We start from the raw sequence: 17323 nt of genomic DNA, 5'->3' as shown, positions 1-17323 counted from the left end.
TGAAGGACATCTAAACCTTATTGATTTCCATGCTATCTGCATGTTTCATTGCTTTTATACGTTCAAGAATAGTACGATCGCATACTTATCACCGTGATCTTTGGAACATCCAAGAAATGTATCATGTGGGAACTGGGATTCAGAAATTTGTTTGTGTTAGAATAAAATTGGTTTGTCAATCTTTCTATTAGTTTGTTTGGTGGGTAGTATGGAGAGAGAGAAATGCTAGTGTTTTTGATAACTAAAAGGACAATGTAGTTAATCTGAAGCACAAATGCATATTTTTGGTGCAACATAACCTCGGCAAATGTTTTAGAGCCGGAGGCGTTGGCTGAGTTTCTTAGTTCTTTACACTCACTCTAAAGTTATCTTTTAGATGCACTTCTATCCAGCTTTTTCTTAGAGTTGGCCCCCTCTTTACGTCAATAAAATTCTTTCAGTTACCTATCAAAAAAAAAAAAAAAAAATCTTTCTTTTAATTTGTCAACTCTGAAAAGAAACATTTTCGCTATTGCTTGACCAACCCAAAAGGACTTTAAAGGAGGTTGATTTGATGTTCCATTGAAGTGAGTCTCCTTTTATTTTCTCTTGTTCTGGTAAGGGACTCGGTGATTCTAGTCCTTCAGCTCATCAACCAGTGTGTTGGAAATTTGTGTGAATTTCTGTGATCTGAAGCTAGTTTGTGAGATCAAACATTGAATGTAATATGAACAAGTAAGGAAGAAGAAGAAGGGAACATTTTGTGGAAGCTTTTCTCTCAGATATTTTCCATTGACTGATACAAATGAAAGGAAATGTACTTATAGAAAATTGTGGGCCAAAGCACCTTATTCAAAATAACTAACTACCCAACTAAATATCTAATTCCCTAGTGACAATTTGGATGCCAATCGTACACTAAGGCACACGTAGCATTTCACCAATCGCTCAACACCCCTTCAAGCTAGATGCTTGTGAAGAGATTCTTCGGGCCTACTTGAGATCAAGTATGTATGATGAATTCGTAAGCCCTTTGTCAAGCACATCTGTTGGTCTTTGAGCTTGATGGGAATGTAGATGGTGGAAACTAAACCTTGTTGCACCTTCTCCCGAATGAAATGGCCGATCAATGTCGATGTGTTTAGTGCGTTCATGAAACACGGATTGGCCGCACCGTATACCGACTTCATCGTCGCAATAGACAGGAATGGGCGATTGTAGTGACACATCAGCCTCTCGCAAATAAACCCGAGATCCATACAACGGCCGACAACGGAAGCCCGGACCCGTACTCGACCTCCCACCGAGCTCCTCGATATAATGGTCGTTTCTTCGACTTCCACGATACAAGTGAAGATAAAAAGAACACAAAATACCCGAAGTAGATTTCCTAGTATTGGGACATGATGCCCGATCCGTCTGTCAATACGTGATTAAATGACACGAGTCCTCTCGGTAGTAAAAAGGCCCAAACCGGAGAGCTTGTTTGATGTATTTCACCACCCCGGGGCCGCAGCCATGTGCGAAGCTCGGGGGATTGCATGAACCGACTCAAGACCCGGACCGCAAAGGCTATGTCCGGCTCGGTATTTGTCAAGTAAAGTAGTCGACCAACGAGTCTTTGATAAGCGGTGGGATCATCCAACATAGGATCGTTATGACCAAAATGTTGGTCAAACACAAGCGATAGTAAGCTTAATTTAACTCAATTGGTGATCCAGTGAGCTTAGCGCCCGTAAGTCCCATGTCGCTATCAATTCAGAGAGAATATTTTCTCTGCGGTGCATCACAATACCACTCTTGCTCCTAGCAAATTCAAAACCAAGGAAATACCTCAACTCCCCAAGGTCCTTGATTTTGAAATCTTGTCTAGCGATGTAGTCTTAGTCTCCAAAATGAGATTTGCATCATTGCAGTGATGAGCAAGTCATCAACATAGATAAGAACAACCACTTCCCTTTTGTCCCTCTTTGTCAAAAAAAGAGAATAATCCAAACGACTTTGTGTAAAACCGGAGGAAATCAAAGCATAGTCAATTTTATGTTCCATTGCCTAGAGGCTTGCTTAAGTCCATAAAGTGACTTAAGCAACCCGCAAACCTTGCCTCGGGGAATGTGCAAAACCCCGAGGCAGCTCATGTGCACTTCCTCATTGAGGTCTCGCTTGCAAAAAAGCATTAAATACATCCATCTCGGTGGATCACCCACCCTTTAGCAAAGAAGAATGGAAATCACCGATCTCACAGATCACCATTTTCACCACGGGTGAAAAGGTGTCCGATAATCAACCCCTTCTCTCCGATTGAAACCTTTGGCCACTAACCTAGCTTTGAATCTTTCCACTTCCCCGTAGATTTGTATTTAACCTTATACACCCACTTGCACCCTATGGCTTTCTTCCCTTTTGGTAAATCAACCACTTCCCAAGTCTTGTTATCTTCCAAGGCTTGGATTTTCCTAACGTTGCATCGGTCCACCTTCATACTGCGCCTCGCAGTAAGACCGTGGTTCACAAACTATGCGAACTTTGAGCAATAAAGTTTTGATATGAAACAGACAGGCCTGCATAACTGACACCAGCAGACAGTGGATACAAGCATGATTGCATACTACTTGGAGGGACAGATGGCTGAATGAAATCCTTCATCCATGTAGGAGGCCTTCTGTCTCTAGCAGATTTTCTAGGTGCTACTGGTGCATGAATTGCAGCAACTTCCTGCTGAACAGGAGAAGGAGCAGGAGGCAACACACCAGGCTGAGGAGTGGCAACATGAACTTCTGGTTCAATATCCTGAGAAATTTCTGAAGCATGATCTATTATAGGGCCATCACCCTGTGCACTGGTGGCTTCAACATCAGTGGTTAGGGTATCATTATTTGAGACTGCATCAACGTGTGGGACAATTGTGGGAAAGTAATCTGTGTCATCATCGGCAGATTGAGAGACATCAGATCCACCTTGTAACTTCTGCTGAAATGGAAAAATGTGTTCATAAAAGGCTACATCCCTGCTAATGAAGATGGTCTTGCTACTTAGATCAAGCAGCTTATACCCCTTTTGTCTAACAGCATAGCCAAGCAACACTGATTTAATTGCTCTAACACTAAACTTATCCCTTTTTACCAAATTGGTGGCATAACATAGGCATCCAATGACCCTCATATGTGCAAAGGAGGGTGATTTTCTAAATAATTTTTCATAAGGTGAAACATTGCCCAAAACTGTAGATGGAATTCTATTGATCACATAAACAGCAGCACCCACACAGTCACCCCAAAATCTAGCTGGCAAATGACTTTGAAATCTGATAGCTCTTGCAGTCTCCATGATATGCCTATGTCTTCTTTCCACGACTCCATTTTGTTGTGGAGTATGTGGACAAGAACTCTGGTGGATGATCCCATGCTGTCTAAACAAGTTATTGCAAGTGCTATTAAAAAACTCTGAACCATTATCTGATCTAACACTCTTAACTGCCACATCAAACTGAGTCCTGATCATAACAAGCAAATCTTTGAGGATAGAGGCTACATCAGACTTAAGATGCAAAAAGAAGATCCAAGTCCATCTGGAAAAATCATCAACAACAGTGAGAAAGTATCTCATACCATCATATGTAGAAATCCTGTAAGGTCCCCATACATCAAGATGCAACAACTGAAAAGGAGAATCAACTCTACTACTACTAATAGGAAATGGCATCCTTGTTTGTCTAGCTATAGGACAGATGTCACAATGCCTTATTGCAAAACTAGATTTATCACCAAAACTATCAATTTTCCTAAGTACACTCATTGGTACATGCCCTAATCTTTTGTGCCATAAACCTGCTTGCATCTCAGCAGTGGAGACTGTTGTTACCGCATGAGATTGTGCCCTCAACATCTCCGACTGCTTTGATGACTCCAGCATATACAATCCATCCTCTATCTTACCAGTCTCCTTCACCCTCCCAGTGAAGAGATCCTGAAAAACAAAGAAGTCAGGGAAAAACTAAAGCAATTCAATTCTCTGTCAACTGGGAGAGACTGACAAAAGGTTGAACTTAAAACTTGGCACACATAACACATTTCTAATAAGGTCACCTCCTGATAATTGGCAACTTCCTGTTTGTGTAATGGCAGCTGTTTCACCAGTTGGCAACTGCACCTGTCCTGTATTTCCTACTAAGTCACCAGGTTTAATCATTCTCTTATCATGAACCATATGATTTGTTGCTCCGGAATCAACTATCCAACTAGCCTTATTAATAATAGGATCAAAAACAGGATTACCTGCCAGCGCGAGCACTAGAGTTTGTCAAAGAATAAAGATCTGCTACTACAGGTTGGGCAAGCACAGTCATGATCTTCTCATATTTCTCTGGAGTAAGTGATTTGTTCAAGGGGTATGCAGAATCGCTCATGTTGATTTGAAGTGAAGCTAGCTCTGTCTCATGCCTCCCATGTGCCCTGGTAAATTTCCCATGTGTCCTGCTATATGGCCCGAGTGTTGCATGTTCCCCATATGACTTGGAGAATACATGTTCCCCACATGACCTGAGTGATACATTCCTCCCATGTAACCAGGATGACAATAGTGAGGATGGACACTGCTTCCTTCACCATGTGGAGCACCTGATATGACAGCATTCACCTTCTTTTTCCCTTTGAAATCTGGAGGATAACCGATAAGTCTATAGCAGTTGTCTCGAACATGACCTTTGTTTTTGCAATAGTCACAATACATCAACTTATAGCATGTGTCTCTAGTATGTCCCTTCATCTGGCAATAATCACAAAAGGCATTAGGATTCCTCTTTGGTTTGGACTGAGCAGGCCTATAGGCATTGGTAAACAAGGCTGTAGGATCAGAAACTTCTCCCAAAACTGTATGTCCTCCTGAGATCATTTTTTGACTCTCATCTTGTGCTATCATAGCATAAGCTTGATTCACGCTGGGAGTCGGTGACATCAAGAGAATATGACTCCTTGCTTGATTGTATCCATCGTTCAATCCCATTAGAAACTCCAGCAGCCTTTGATTCGACATATGCTCAACGTACTCCTAGGTTTATCACAATCACAAGAGTGGTGTGGTATGATAGAGTCAATCTCATCCCATAAGTCCTTCATCCTTGAGTAATAGCTGGATACAGGTGACACTCCCTGATGCAACATAGCCAGTTCCTTCTTCAACTGATATACACGTGACAAATTGATCTTATCAAATCTCTCTTTTAGATCTTTCCAAACAGAATGTGCACTATTTCTGTAAAGGATTCCACTAAGTAAATTTTTATTCACATTTCTCATTATCCATGAAATCACCATCGCGTTACACCGATCCCAGTGTTTCACATATTCTGCACCGTATGTATCACGCTTAACCGATCCATCTATGAATCCAATTTTATTCTTCGTCAATAACGTCAATCTCATAGCACGAGACCACAATGTATAGTTTTCCATTCCTAATAACTGGATATCAATTTGTACTGCTCCAGATGTATCAGAAACAGCTAAGTACAGTGGATGATTATGATCGACAATGTTCGAATTCGAGTTCGAGTTCGAGCTCGAAGTGATTTGTAATTCCGGTGAATTGCTTTCCATTGTTAATCGCAATGCACAAATTGAAGAGAAATATAGAGTGAATCGCAAATCTATATGCGACCGCATTTAAACCGATCCTAATTTCAATCGAAAAACAAAAGGAAAACTAGATCGTATTAATAAACTTCAAACCTTGAGTGAATCCTCGTTTTTTCTACGAATCGAAAAATCCTCGATTCGCCTATAAAAAGCTCTGATACCATGTGAATTTCTGTGATCTGAAGCTAGTTTGTGAGATCAAACATTGAATGTAATATGAACAAGTAAGGAAGAAGAAGAAGGGAACATTTTGTGGAAGCTTTTCTCTCAGATATTTTCCATTGACTGATACAAATGAAAGGAAATGTACTTATAGAAAATGTGGGCAAAGCACCTTATTCAAAATAACTAACTACCCAACTAAATATCTAATTCCCTAGTGACAACTGGCAACAGCTGGATGCCAACTGTACACTAAGGCACACGTGAGCATTTCACCAACTGCTCAACAATTTGACATGTTTCCTTAAGAACCTTCAAGCATTAAGAGAACATGAGAGGATGAACTACTGTTAGTTTTTCTACATTGTACCCAACAACTTTTTCTTATGAACTTTCTCTTTAGGATCCTGCTTTCCCTTTGGAGAAAAACGTAAGTTTTTGTGGTGAAGGGAATGAAATTCCTGAATATCTGTTCTTCCTTGCCTGTTCTCTCCATTCTCTTGGTACAAACCTTGTTTGATTTTTCTCTTTCCGAGCTCACTGAAAAATTACAAAGTAAAAGAGACTAGATCCCAAAATCTAGTGACTTGAAGAACTAATTTTGCGTCTTCATTGTTCTAGAATCCCCCATTTTCCTCAACTTCCAATGTTCTTTACAAAACCCAATCCCTTTGTCTGCACAAAGTTAAAATCAGTAGTGGTAGAAGAAAAATTTCACTAATAGCTACAATGATGATAGTCGAGAAAGTGGATTTAGGAAATGCATCAGCATCACCTACTAAATATTCGCCCTTCAGCATCGGTGATGAAGTCGAAGTTACCAGAGAGGAAGTGGGTTATAGTGGAGCTTGCTACGAAGCCATCATTGTTGAACCATTGAAGCCAACCTAAGTTACTCGGACTCGGGTGCGGGTGTCCGACACGGGTACGGATCCGAGGGTTGGATCCTTCATGATCAAAACTTTAGGATTCGGGGATTCGGATCTAGGTACGGGTACAGGTGCGGGGATTCGATAAAAAATAAATTAAAAATCTAAAAATATAAGTATAAATATATGCATAATTATGAAAAATTAATATGCTAATAATTAATTTAGATATTATCCCTCTTTTTCAAGAAAACATTTATAAATGGCATAATTAGGTTAATTAATAAATTTTGCTTACTTGAGCACATACTTATTTGTAATATATATCAGGTTTATTCCATCTTGAAAAAAGAAAATTTTCCATCTAAAAAAATTTATATGAAGTTTATTTAAATGAAAAAATGTGTGCCGTCAAGCATATACAGATCTTTAATTTACAATTAAACAATTGTATATTATTTGGATTAAACCTCTACAGTTGAAGCTCTAATTTCCATTTTTTTTTTTTGAAAAGGGTGTGAAAAATAATAATAATTACTATATGTAATGTTTATCCTCATAAACCAACGTGGCAGCATATTAGCAAAGGGTCAATTAATAAAGTGGTCAATTCCTAATTAGTCTCTGCATCTTGTTCTTCTTCTTCTTTGTTCTTCTCTGCGTCTCCTCTTCTTCTTCGTTCTTCTCTGTATCTTCTTCCCCAACAAAACCTTTTCCATGTCTCTGTTTTTTCTCAGTACGACACCACCCATTGGAGCCCTCCCCGTCGTCGCCGATAAGCCTAATCCAAGAGCCCTCCCTGATACCAGCAGAATTGAAGGTTTTTCGTTTCTTATCTCTTTAAACCTTGATTTTGGGAAAGCAAATCTTAATTTTTCCCCAAAAATTTTGGTCAACACAACCGATCTCGTTTGACCGGATCCGACACAGATCCCATACCCTTACCCGTGTCAGTGTCGTGTTGACACGGATACGGCACCCAAACTGCCGAGTCCGAGTAACTTAGAAACCAACAGCTCCGGCTCCGAACCCGAAAAGCCAAAATAAGAAAAGGGGTTATTAAATATTTAGATGTATATAATAACCTTGCCAAATAGAGAGTGTAATACCAAATCCATTTTTGAGTATCTATCACGATCTGAAGTTAATTTGAGTCAAAACGTATTTTAGAACTATTTGATTCTTGATTGTAAAAGAACATATGAATGGATGGAAGGTATTAAGGAGCAGAGAGAGAAGGGAGAAGGTATTGCCAATGAAGGGGTGGGATTAACGTTTTAATCCCCACTTAATTTTTGGCTATAAAGCAAGCGCCTGTAGCTCAGTGGATAGAGCGTCTGTTTCCTAAGCAGAAAATCGTAGGTTTCCCAGACCCCACCTGACGGGATTATACTGGGTATGTTGTTGTTGTTGTTTAATTTTTGGCTAAAAAGGAAATAAGAATGAAGGCTTTCTGCCTTTTTTGGGATTAGACGTTTATTGGCCTTTTTTGTTTTCGGAAAGAAGTGCGTTTGTTTGTTTTTTCAAAAAAAGTCTTTTTCATATAGAAATACGCCGCAGGCCAGAATTGAACACAATACCGTAAGCTCCCTTTGAACACCCTTTACCGCTGGACCACCTCCCTCTAGTTTGTTTTAAGGTAGTTCAAGATAAATTATCTATCCAGAAAAGGGAATATTCAACCTATACACTGTATAAGTTTCCAGCAAAGGGTGTTCGACTGACCACCCTATACCACTGTAGCTCCTCCCACATCGAAAGACTACTACCTCCCAACAACACGTACGTAACCGCTCACCAACGCCGCCACACGCAAGAAATCACCAGTGTTTACCTCGCTGAGATTTGAACGTGAGAACTCATGGCCTTAAACCCACTTCATCGACCATTGCCCACACCTCGTGCGGTCCTCTATCATTTAGGACTTCTAAACCCTTTCTTTTTTTGTAAGGTAAGATTTTATTAAAAAACGTACAAGAAAAAAAAAAAGAGTCTAGATTATAACAACATTTCCATCTTTCCAATAATACAACTGGTGCAAACAACTATATTTCACCGACTGCAACTGCTCCTTTTTACCTTCAAAACACCTCAAATTTCCTTCTTTCCATATAGTCCAAACTATACTAAGAGGAATAGCTCTCCAGATCTTTTTTAGGACTTCTAAACCTTACTCATTTGAGATAATTACGGCTCAGTGCCGATCGGGCATCTAGTCTACGAATTTGGCCCAACTTCCTCATTCTTACCAATTTTAGCCCAATTCGACTCTTTAGGTTAGCGATGAGTGACTTTCGGAGTGGTCGCCGGCGAAGCTGACAGAAAGATTGCTGGGACGGACAATAAAGAAGCTCAGACAACTGGGATCTCACCGGAAGGCAGAAGGCGGTGGAGGTGATTAGGAAGTGGGGAAGAACGAGAGCTGCGAAACCAAGAAAAAGGAGAAAAAGAAGGAAAAGCGAAAGGAAGATAGCCATAACTATGCATTTAAGGAAAATGGTAATTAATTTTCTCGGTTTATTGTTCGGATTCTGATGATTTGATTTGGGGATGATATGGTGGTCACCGGTGAGGCGTGTAATTGAATTCATCATACAACAATTAACAGTCAATTGAGCAATCTATATTATAATGAATAATCTGTTGGAATTGTTCAGATTGTCACCTTAGAATTGGTTCCTTTTCTTTTCCTCTAAGTCAATCTCTCTATCTTCTTTTTTGCTTTATCGTTTTCTTTGAAATCTCATCCTGCAACATCCGTCTATATCGTTACCTTTGATGAGCTTTTATTCTGAAGAAATGGTTCAGAACTTCAAATCTTTGAACTATTATGACTGAAATAAACTTCAATTTGAGTTGGTTTCGTGTGTTTATACATGATTATACAAAGCTTATACATTATATTTGTAATGTTTATATATAGCTATACAAAATAGATACATTATCTATATATCGAACTAGATGTGTGGGCACTAGATGTGCGGCTGTATATATACATTATCGATACACTGATGATACAATGGGCTAGTCGTCTGTAAACTAGATGTGTGGGCTGTATATATGGGTTATTTCGCTATTGATTTCCATGCTGTTGGCTTGTTCATTGCTTTCTCTTTGTTCAAGAATAGCTGATACAGCGTACTTATTTGCGATCATTGGAACGTCCAGGAAAATGTAACATGTTGAAGCATTCAGAAATTTGTTTGTGTTAGAATAAAATTGGTTTGTCAATCTTTCCTTTAGTTTGTCAACTCTGGAAAGAGACATTTTCGCTATTGCTTTGACCAATCCAAAAGGACTTTAAAGGAGGCTGATTTGATGTTCCATTGAATTGATTTTCCTTCTATTTTCTCTTGTTCTGGTAAGGGACTCAGTGATTCTAGTCTTTTAGCTCATCAACCAGTGTGTTGAGAAACTTGACATTCTTTCTTAAGAGCCTTCAAGCATTAAGAGAACAAGAAAAGTTGAACTTTTAGTCTTTCTACATTGTCCCCATCAACTTCTTCTCTCTGATCCTTCTCTTTTAGATCCTGCTTTCACTTCGGTGAAAAATGTACGTTTCTGTGGTAGGGATGAGATTCTAAATATCCATTCTTTTGTCCCATGCTCTCTCAGTTTTCTCTTTCCCGGCTCACTGAAAAATTACAAAGCAAAAGAGACTAGATCCGAAAATCTTGTGACTGCTACTTCAATGTACTTCAATAACCAAGCTCTATGATTGCTGATTAAAAAAATCAAGCTCTATGGTTTGTTCTATGTTAAATTGAAAATCACCGGCTACTGATGCGTTTGGTACAATTATAATTTGAAAGAGTGGCTTCTAAAATTAAGCATCATCTATTTCTAAGTGCATGTGTTCACTTACAACAAGAACTGCAGTTGAACAGAAAACATGAATATCCAGGTGTTTGTCAAGACTGAAGTTAGTTATGGATAGGTTTTGTGAGTTTGAGCTCAATTAGACCTTATAATTCGATACAAGCTCAACCTTGATAATTTATTAAGGACTTAAGAAGGAAAAAAAGTATTTTTTTTATGCTCCACTTTCTTTCTTTTCCAGGTAATCTAGCCACATTTCAATTATTCATTTTAGTATCTTCCTTAAAAATTACATTTGCAGGAGCCTCTGCTGCAGCAGTCCAACAATGTGCCAGGCCCAGTATTCAACAACCTAAAAAAATGCCAAATGCTGAACTTATTTCCATCACGCCTGAGCCGAGTCTGGCACTGCCATTTAAGAAGAACTCCGCTCTTTGGAGAGCATTTGAATCTATGGAAATATTTGCAAAAATTCCACAAAATCCACATTTTTCACCTTTAATACAATATGAGGAGAGGAAACGGGAAGAAGTAGCTTACTAAAGATGACAAACTATGCTTTTTTCGTTGAGAGGATACCAAAGTTAACCGTTGTTGAACTTAATAATTCAGATCTCATTAGTCACATGCTGGACTCTGTCAAGGACTTGGAGGAGTATGGATTTGATCTAGTGCGGGTTAAACGTCATTTGAACGATTTGCTGTTGAACAACGAGAAGCAAACTCACCTTCGAAACAAGTTGGAAGAAGGAGAGGGCAAAATCAGAAAATGCTATCTTGAGAAAGCGATAGCTAAAAATGGGATTAACAAGATTGCTGTGAAGATAAAGGATATACAGAAAGAACTTATGTCAGCCGAAAATGTGTTAGAGTCGATGGATAATCATATCGAGGTATGGAAATATCTGAAGGGTGCCATTTCTGATGACCTTCATCATGTGGAGCTTGATATTGAAGGAACAGTGGCTTCAGCGAAACAAATCTTCAGCTGAAAGAGAACTGATTTGTAGAAACGTTGGTACGTTAAGAAATCCTTGCTGTCTGCAGTTTAGATAATATGTTTTTCATTAGAAACAAATTTGGTACAGAATTTTTAATTATGCAACCATATTTTGTAAATAAGTTAGGCTGTTTGGTTGCCATGTTTCCTTCGAACTTCTGTAAGAGAACTTTTTGAAGTACATGTTAAGAGATAGATTCACAAAAGTCGATCCTAACTTGTTTGGGTTCGAGGCATAGTTGTGGTAGTGGTATTAAATCAGTACGTAGGTGTCTTTTTTTTTTTCTTTTTTTTTCTTTTCTAAATTGTCCCCATTTTTATAATTCAACAATCTACATCAAACAGGTGGCTACTACAGTGCTTTAAAAGTGAAAAGTGCAAAAAAACAAAATAGCGACAAGGTTCATGAGGCTTGCAGCGAAGAATTTAGCGTAGTGCCGGGCTTCTTCTGATTGAAGCGGATAATTTACACAAAAGAACTAAAAGATATCAAACATTGGTATTAACACTGTACTACCGTATCTATAAACGGTGAAGGTGAAATTGGGGAACTAGTAACCCGAGCAAGGTATAAGTTGGGAGGCAAAAGGGGTGATCACTGTTGTTGTTTGTATAGTGTGCCTCTCTATACTGGCACCTCCGCATATAACAATACCTCTCTATAACAGCCAACTTTTGTCGGTACTGATTTTTTATGTTATATTTTACTTCTCTATAACAACATTTCACTTATAACAGCAACAATCAACTTTATAACAGTACGCTCTTTGTAAAATTACCCCCATATAACAACTATCTTCTTTTTATGGTTAATATAATAATTAACCATCTTTATAAAATTGGAATATCTATGATTACCAATAATAAGTGTAGAGATTTTGACCAAATATTTGATCATTTAATAAACTATTACAATAAAAAATATTATATGAATATATATATTTTCATCATTAAACGATTTTCCTTCGTTATACAAAGTGTGATTAGGCTTAGAATTTGACAATTAAAAATGAAAATTAGATTTTATGCATCTTTTTTGTCTATAACAACGAAATATTATTTAATTTAATCTTTGTTATAGTGTATAACAACCATCCTTTATAACAAATAAAAATTTTGACTCAACGACGTCATATGTATAGGTTGACTGATGTAATAGTGTCAATCTTTCTGATATAATTGCGTTGCTACTATTTAAGCTTAAATCTGAAATACATATGCATGTTGAATTAACAGGACGAATAATTGCATGAGATTCTCGCCACTGTATAACTTATTAATTTTATTTTATTACATGTGATTTCACCACTATATTTCAGCACTCTTAAGGTTGTATTCATGTACGACGGTTTGGTGGATGCATAAATTGGATTAGCACTTGAACATCAAAATAAAAATTATACTTGGCCTTGATACAAAAGTCTTTAAATCAACCTTTGTCTCTTCCATATCCTTCAATAGTCTATCTTGTTTGTTTGCTTCATTTTCAGCTACATGTTCATCATATTTCAAGAAAATTAACTTGTACAGCTGTCCTGATGGACATATGTGAACGTTGTAGTTTGATGGATTATGCTTGGACCTTGCTAACGAGTTCATGCTACGGCTGGCTATTTGCTATTAGACATAATGAAAGATCGTTTTCTTGATTGTTCATAATATAATTCAATTTTTTTCCTAGCGGTTTCATGGTAATGTTCTTGAAATTCTGATTAGTAACATTAATAAAGGTCACAAATCAACATCCTAGTCAATGCTTAGTAATATGATCTTACTAAGAATGCTTCGAAACTGAAATCTATAATTTGAAACAATTATTGTAGGGTGGCTCAATATGACAGACTAAAATAAATATATTGAAATCCTGAGAAGTAAGTTAACGGTGATATTTCCTGTCGCAAAATTTACCTCCAATTGAGCTTAGTTTCACAACCCTATCAGTTTTTGCTATAGTAGACTTAAAAGCAAGCTTTTTCTTCTCTGCACATTCAGCCTTCCAGGCTACCTTTTCCATTTTATGCTATATCTTAAATGCAAAAAAAAAAAAAAAAAAAAAGAGAGAGGTGAAACCTTTATAAAACATATTGATATAAGTTGTGACGCACCTCATGGAATTAATATGCCTTTTCTTTTTTGTATTTTGTCCCAGCTTCTGTAACCCACTGGTAATATCCGATTCCTCAATTCGAGTAGTCGAGGGCTCAGCTCCATGACTCGAAATGAAACAAAATTATCTCATAGATGAACAAAAAAGCACAAAAGTCATGTTGCTCATCTTCATCATTTTTTCTATTATTTAATCCATCCTCCCCAGTTTTCAACTTGAGGTGGAGCTGAGTTTGGCATGACCCCTATCTTGTATATATATGCACAACAAAATATTACAATGGAGAAGTACAAAACTTGGCTTCCGAGAATCATGGAGTTGGTAGGCCTTGAATATACTGGGTGGTTTGTCTATCACTATTTTCTCTTCAAGGTCATTTGATGTGTACAACTTCGGAGTGGTTTTGCTAAGGTATTCACACAAGCTTGATAGAATTTCTTCCTAGGTCGGTTGATGAGAAGAAGTTTGCAGCCTAGGCTAGCACAAAGAATTGCTGATCTTAACTACTAGCAGTAGATGTTGATACGGAAATGTTAAATGAATCTAAATCAAAATACCCCTAAATAAAAAATTCTTATGCTGAAGGTCTGAATTCTGCCATATATTTTGTAATTTCCTCTTTGAGTTAATTTACTCTGTTGTATTTTAAAATTCTCATGCGGAAGGCGTTGTTCCAGGTAGGTTTTTTATTGAATGAACCGTCTGTTCTTCTAAGGTATGCTTATATGCAACCAAATGTGTTAAAGGCCTTCAAACTGCAAATGGTGACCAAAAAAGGGAAGTTGAGATCATTGAGAATGCTCTCAAGGTTCACATCACCTAAATATTTATATTCTTTTTATACTAGTTTTTCTCCAATTGGCTATTTGCTGTACTGACATTGGAATTCTTTGCCACTTTACAGGCACCTACTTTTGCAATAGCTTCAAATGCTGGCGCAGACGGTGCATTGGTTGTAGGCAAGCTCTTAGAGCAAGATGATTTGAATCTAGGATATGATGCAGCTAAAGGTTTGTGTCTCACATCTCAGTAACTAAAATTGTCTGATCGTGTTGCAGAAATGTTGCCTAATAGGAACATAATTTATCTGTTCTCCTTAAATGGTATCTTTCATATTTGGAAATCAATAATCTTCGAGACACGTTAAATTAAATAATTCACCCTCTCTCTCTAAGTGAATGACTCAGTGGGAGTGCAAACCATTCAATCTTTTGAGTTTTTCTGCATCAGATCAATAAAATTTTGGAAATCATAATTGTACACTCCGAAACTATATAAATTGAACTTTCATATATTTTAAAACTCTTTAAGAAAGTAGTAAATAAAACAAAGTTGTTTGATAATTATACTTGTCACGTCTAAAATGGGCCACCAGATGTGCTATTTTCCTAATTGTAGAGAACTCCCCCTAAACTTTATACTACATGGGAAGAGTGCATTTTTCAATTCTTGGGAAGAGTACATTTATGGAATTTTAGTTTGTCCATGGATTATATAGTGGCTTTTTCTGTCTGGACACGTATTCAAGAAAAATGCAACCGTTGTAGATTTTCTTAATAGATTAAAAAAGGGGGAGCTAAAGCTGCAATCAAAAGGACTGTGGGATGTTCCTCATCCATGGCTCAATCTCTTTGTACCAAAGTCCAGTATCACGGACTTCAATGCTGGTGTCTTCGTGGACATCATTCTCAAACAAAACAAGACCACAGGGTCCATCCTTGTGTACCCAACAACCAGAATAAAATGGGATGATCGGATGTCTGTTGTGATACCAGAGGAGGAGACATTCTATTGCGTAGGGCTGTTGCACTCTTGTGGATTCAATGACTGGGAGTCTTTGGATGGTCAAAATGAAGAAATCTTAAACTACTGTGAAAAAAATGGTCTCAAGATCAAGCAATATCTTCCACATTACAGAACTAAGGAAGCTTGGATGAATCATTTTGGCAAAAAATGGGAAGTATTTCAACAAAGGAAAAGTCAGTTTGATCCAAAGATGATTTTGTCACCCGGACAAAAGATTTTAAGAGGCTATGTTGGATTATTGTTTTGCAAATGCCGCTAGGGATGATTTCTCCTAGGCAACTACGCAATAACAAAAAGAATCATGGAAGAAAGAAAAGCTGGGATGGTGAGGTGACTGAGGATTTTGTTCCAAGGCACCTACCGATGCGACTAGCAAAGCAAAATCATATGACAGTGTCAACTGCAACAAGATCGAATAAATCCAAGAAGAAATGATGAATTATCAAGTGTTGTTGGACAGATTTGAAGAAGAAGACAAGAGGAAAATACTTCAGGTTACCTTAGATGAGCATTCTATGTTTTTTAGTTTATACATTTGTAACAGAAAGTTTGAGGTTGATAACTCAACTTTCTTCTTAGTTTTTATACGATTGGATTACTTAAGCATTCTCATTTGTAATATCATCATAGAGTGTAATATAAACTCTATAATAATCATAGATTATCTAGTTCTCTCTAGCTCTTATTTTCTTCATGCTTGTTAATAAGTAGAGTTTAGTTAGCTAATTAGGATTGGTTAGGTAAGGCCTAGCCGCCCTTGCTTGGACTTATCCTTGTTGATGATTTATTATTATTATTATTAAAAAAAAAATAGTGGCTTTTTCCAGAAAATGTCCTTTATGAAAGAGTCGGAGCATTTTTAAAGCAATCTAACAGCGACATCTAGGTTTATTTTCATGGGTTAATTAACTGCTATTTACTTGAATTTCTGTAAAAGCTTATGTTGGTGCTCTTTTGCATAAGCAGGTGCGTACCAACACATGGTGAAGGCTGGAATTATTGATCCCGTGAAAGTAGTTAGAACAGCATTGGTGGATGCTGCCAGGTAAGGCTCATAACATGTTCCAGTAAAACACTAGGGAAATCTTTCACTTCTATTGACAGAAGCTGAATATATACTGCAGCGTCTCTTTGCTATTCACGACAACTGAGGCTGCCATTGTGGACCGTCAAGAGGAGATAAACCCACTTGCAAACCGCATGCCAAACATGGGTGATATGCACTGATGTAGGTAACACAGATAAACATTTGATGATTGTGTTGTTGCTGTGAGGAAGCAATTCTAAAACCAGTTACTCTGAGGGACACAACGTTGATTTATTCATTCAGGTAATGCAGGAAATTTATGGTCCCTTCATACAAGTCTTAGTCCTTTTTGAACCTTAATGGTTACTTAGGAATTGATTAGGAAGTTATTTATTGACCACAAATATTGAACAAGAGACTGTTAATAATCCACTATGTATTTGAAAGTTTTTTTGTAGGATTACAAAAGCTCCCTGTCTCATTGACCTCTTACTAGTTACTAGCCATGCCCCTGAATGAAAATAATTTGCTGCTACAATTTATTCGCAGTCTCAATTTCTGAGTAGTAGTAATAAATTTGGAATGGTTTTTTGCACCGTGTATTCTGAGTTGGTTGTGATCGATGGATCATGTCTTCGAGTCCAAAGCAATAAATTTAGTTGAATTTTGTATATCAACCACAAAAGAGATTGTAACTTTTAATATTTTAGCTCGATTGGAAAACATATTTGCTCTATAGAGCATTACTATGTTGAACGACTTTATTTGAGTTTTAATACGAACATTCTACTTTAACCACAAAGAAGAAAATAACACGAAAGAGAGGATAAATAAAGAGCTCATTGTATTGGGAAGTTAATGTCAGCCAAGATTGTCCTATGTTTTAATTGGTTTACCTTCCAAGAACTGTAGCCCCTTGTG

General features: G+C 37.5%; 2 protein-coding genes and 1 pseudogene across 2 annotated transcripts; 2 read left to right on the top strand and 1 right to left on the bottom strand.

Moving 5' to 3' along the window:
* Positions 1 to 4615: 4615 nt before the first annotated feature.
* LOC132058606 (uncharacterized) lies at positions 4616 to 5573 on the bottom strand. Its single transcript, XM_059451062.1, has one exon. The coding sequence runs from the start codon at positions 5571 to 5573 to the stop codon at positions 4980 to 4982; it is 594 nt and encodes a 197-aa protein (XP_059307045.1). The 3' UTR covers positions 4616 to 4979.
* Positions 5574 to 6226: 653 nt separating this feature from the next.
* Positions 6227 to 11692, top strand: LOC132058605 (DUF724 domain-containing protein 6-like; annotated as a pseudogene).
* Positions 11693 to 13848: 2156 nt separating this feature from the next.
* LOC132058604 (chaperonin CPN60-like 2, mitochondrial) lies at positions 13849 to 16616 on the top strand. Its single transcript, XM_059451061.1, has 5 exons — positions 13849 to 13941; positions 14285 to 14377; positions 14474 to 14579; positions 16342 to 16420; positions 16500 to 16616. Exons 1-5 carry the CDS (start codon positions 13849 to 13851, stop codon positions 16600 to 16602), a joined length of 474 nt encoding a protein of 157 aa, XP_059307044.1. The 3' UTR covers positions 16603 to 16616.
* Positions 16617 to 17323: the final 707 nt, after the last annotated feature.

Source organism: Lycium ferocissimum, chromosome 5 (genome assembly GCF_029784015.1).
Source record: "Lycium ferocissimum isolate CSIRO_LF1 chromosome 5, AGI_CSIRO_Lferr_CH_V1, whole genome shotgun sequence".
NCBI lineage: Eukaryota > Viridiplantae > Streptophyta > Magnoliopsida > Solanales > Solanaceae > Lycium > Lycium ferocissimum.
This window is presented reverse-complemented; position numbering and strand designations above follow the sequence as displayed.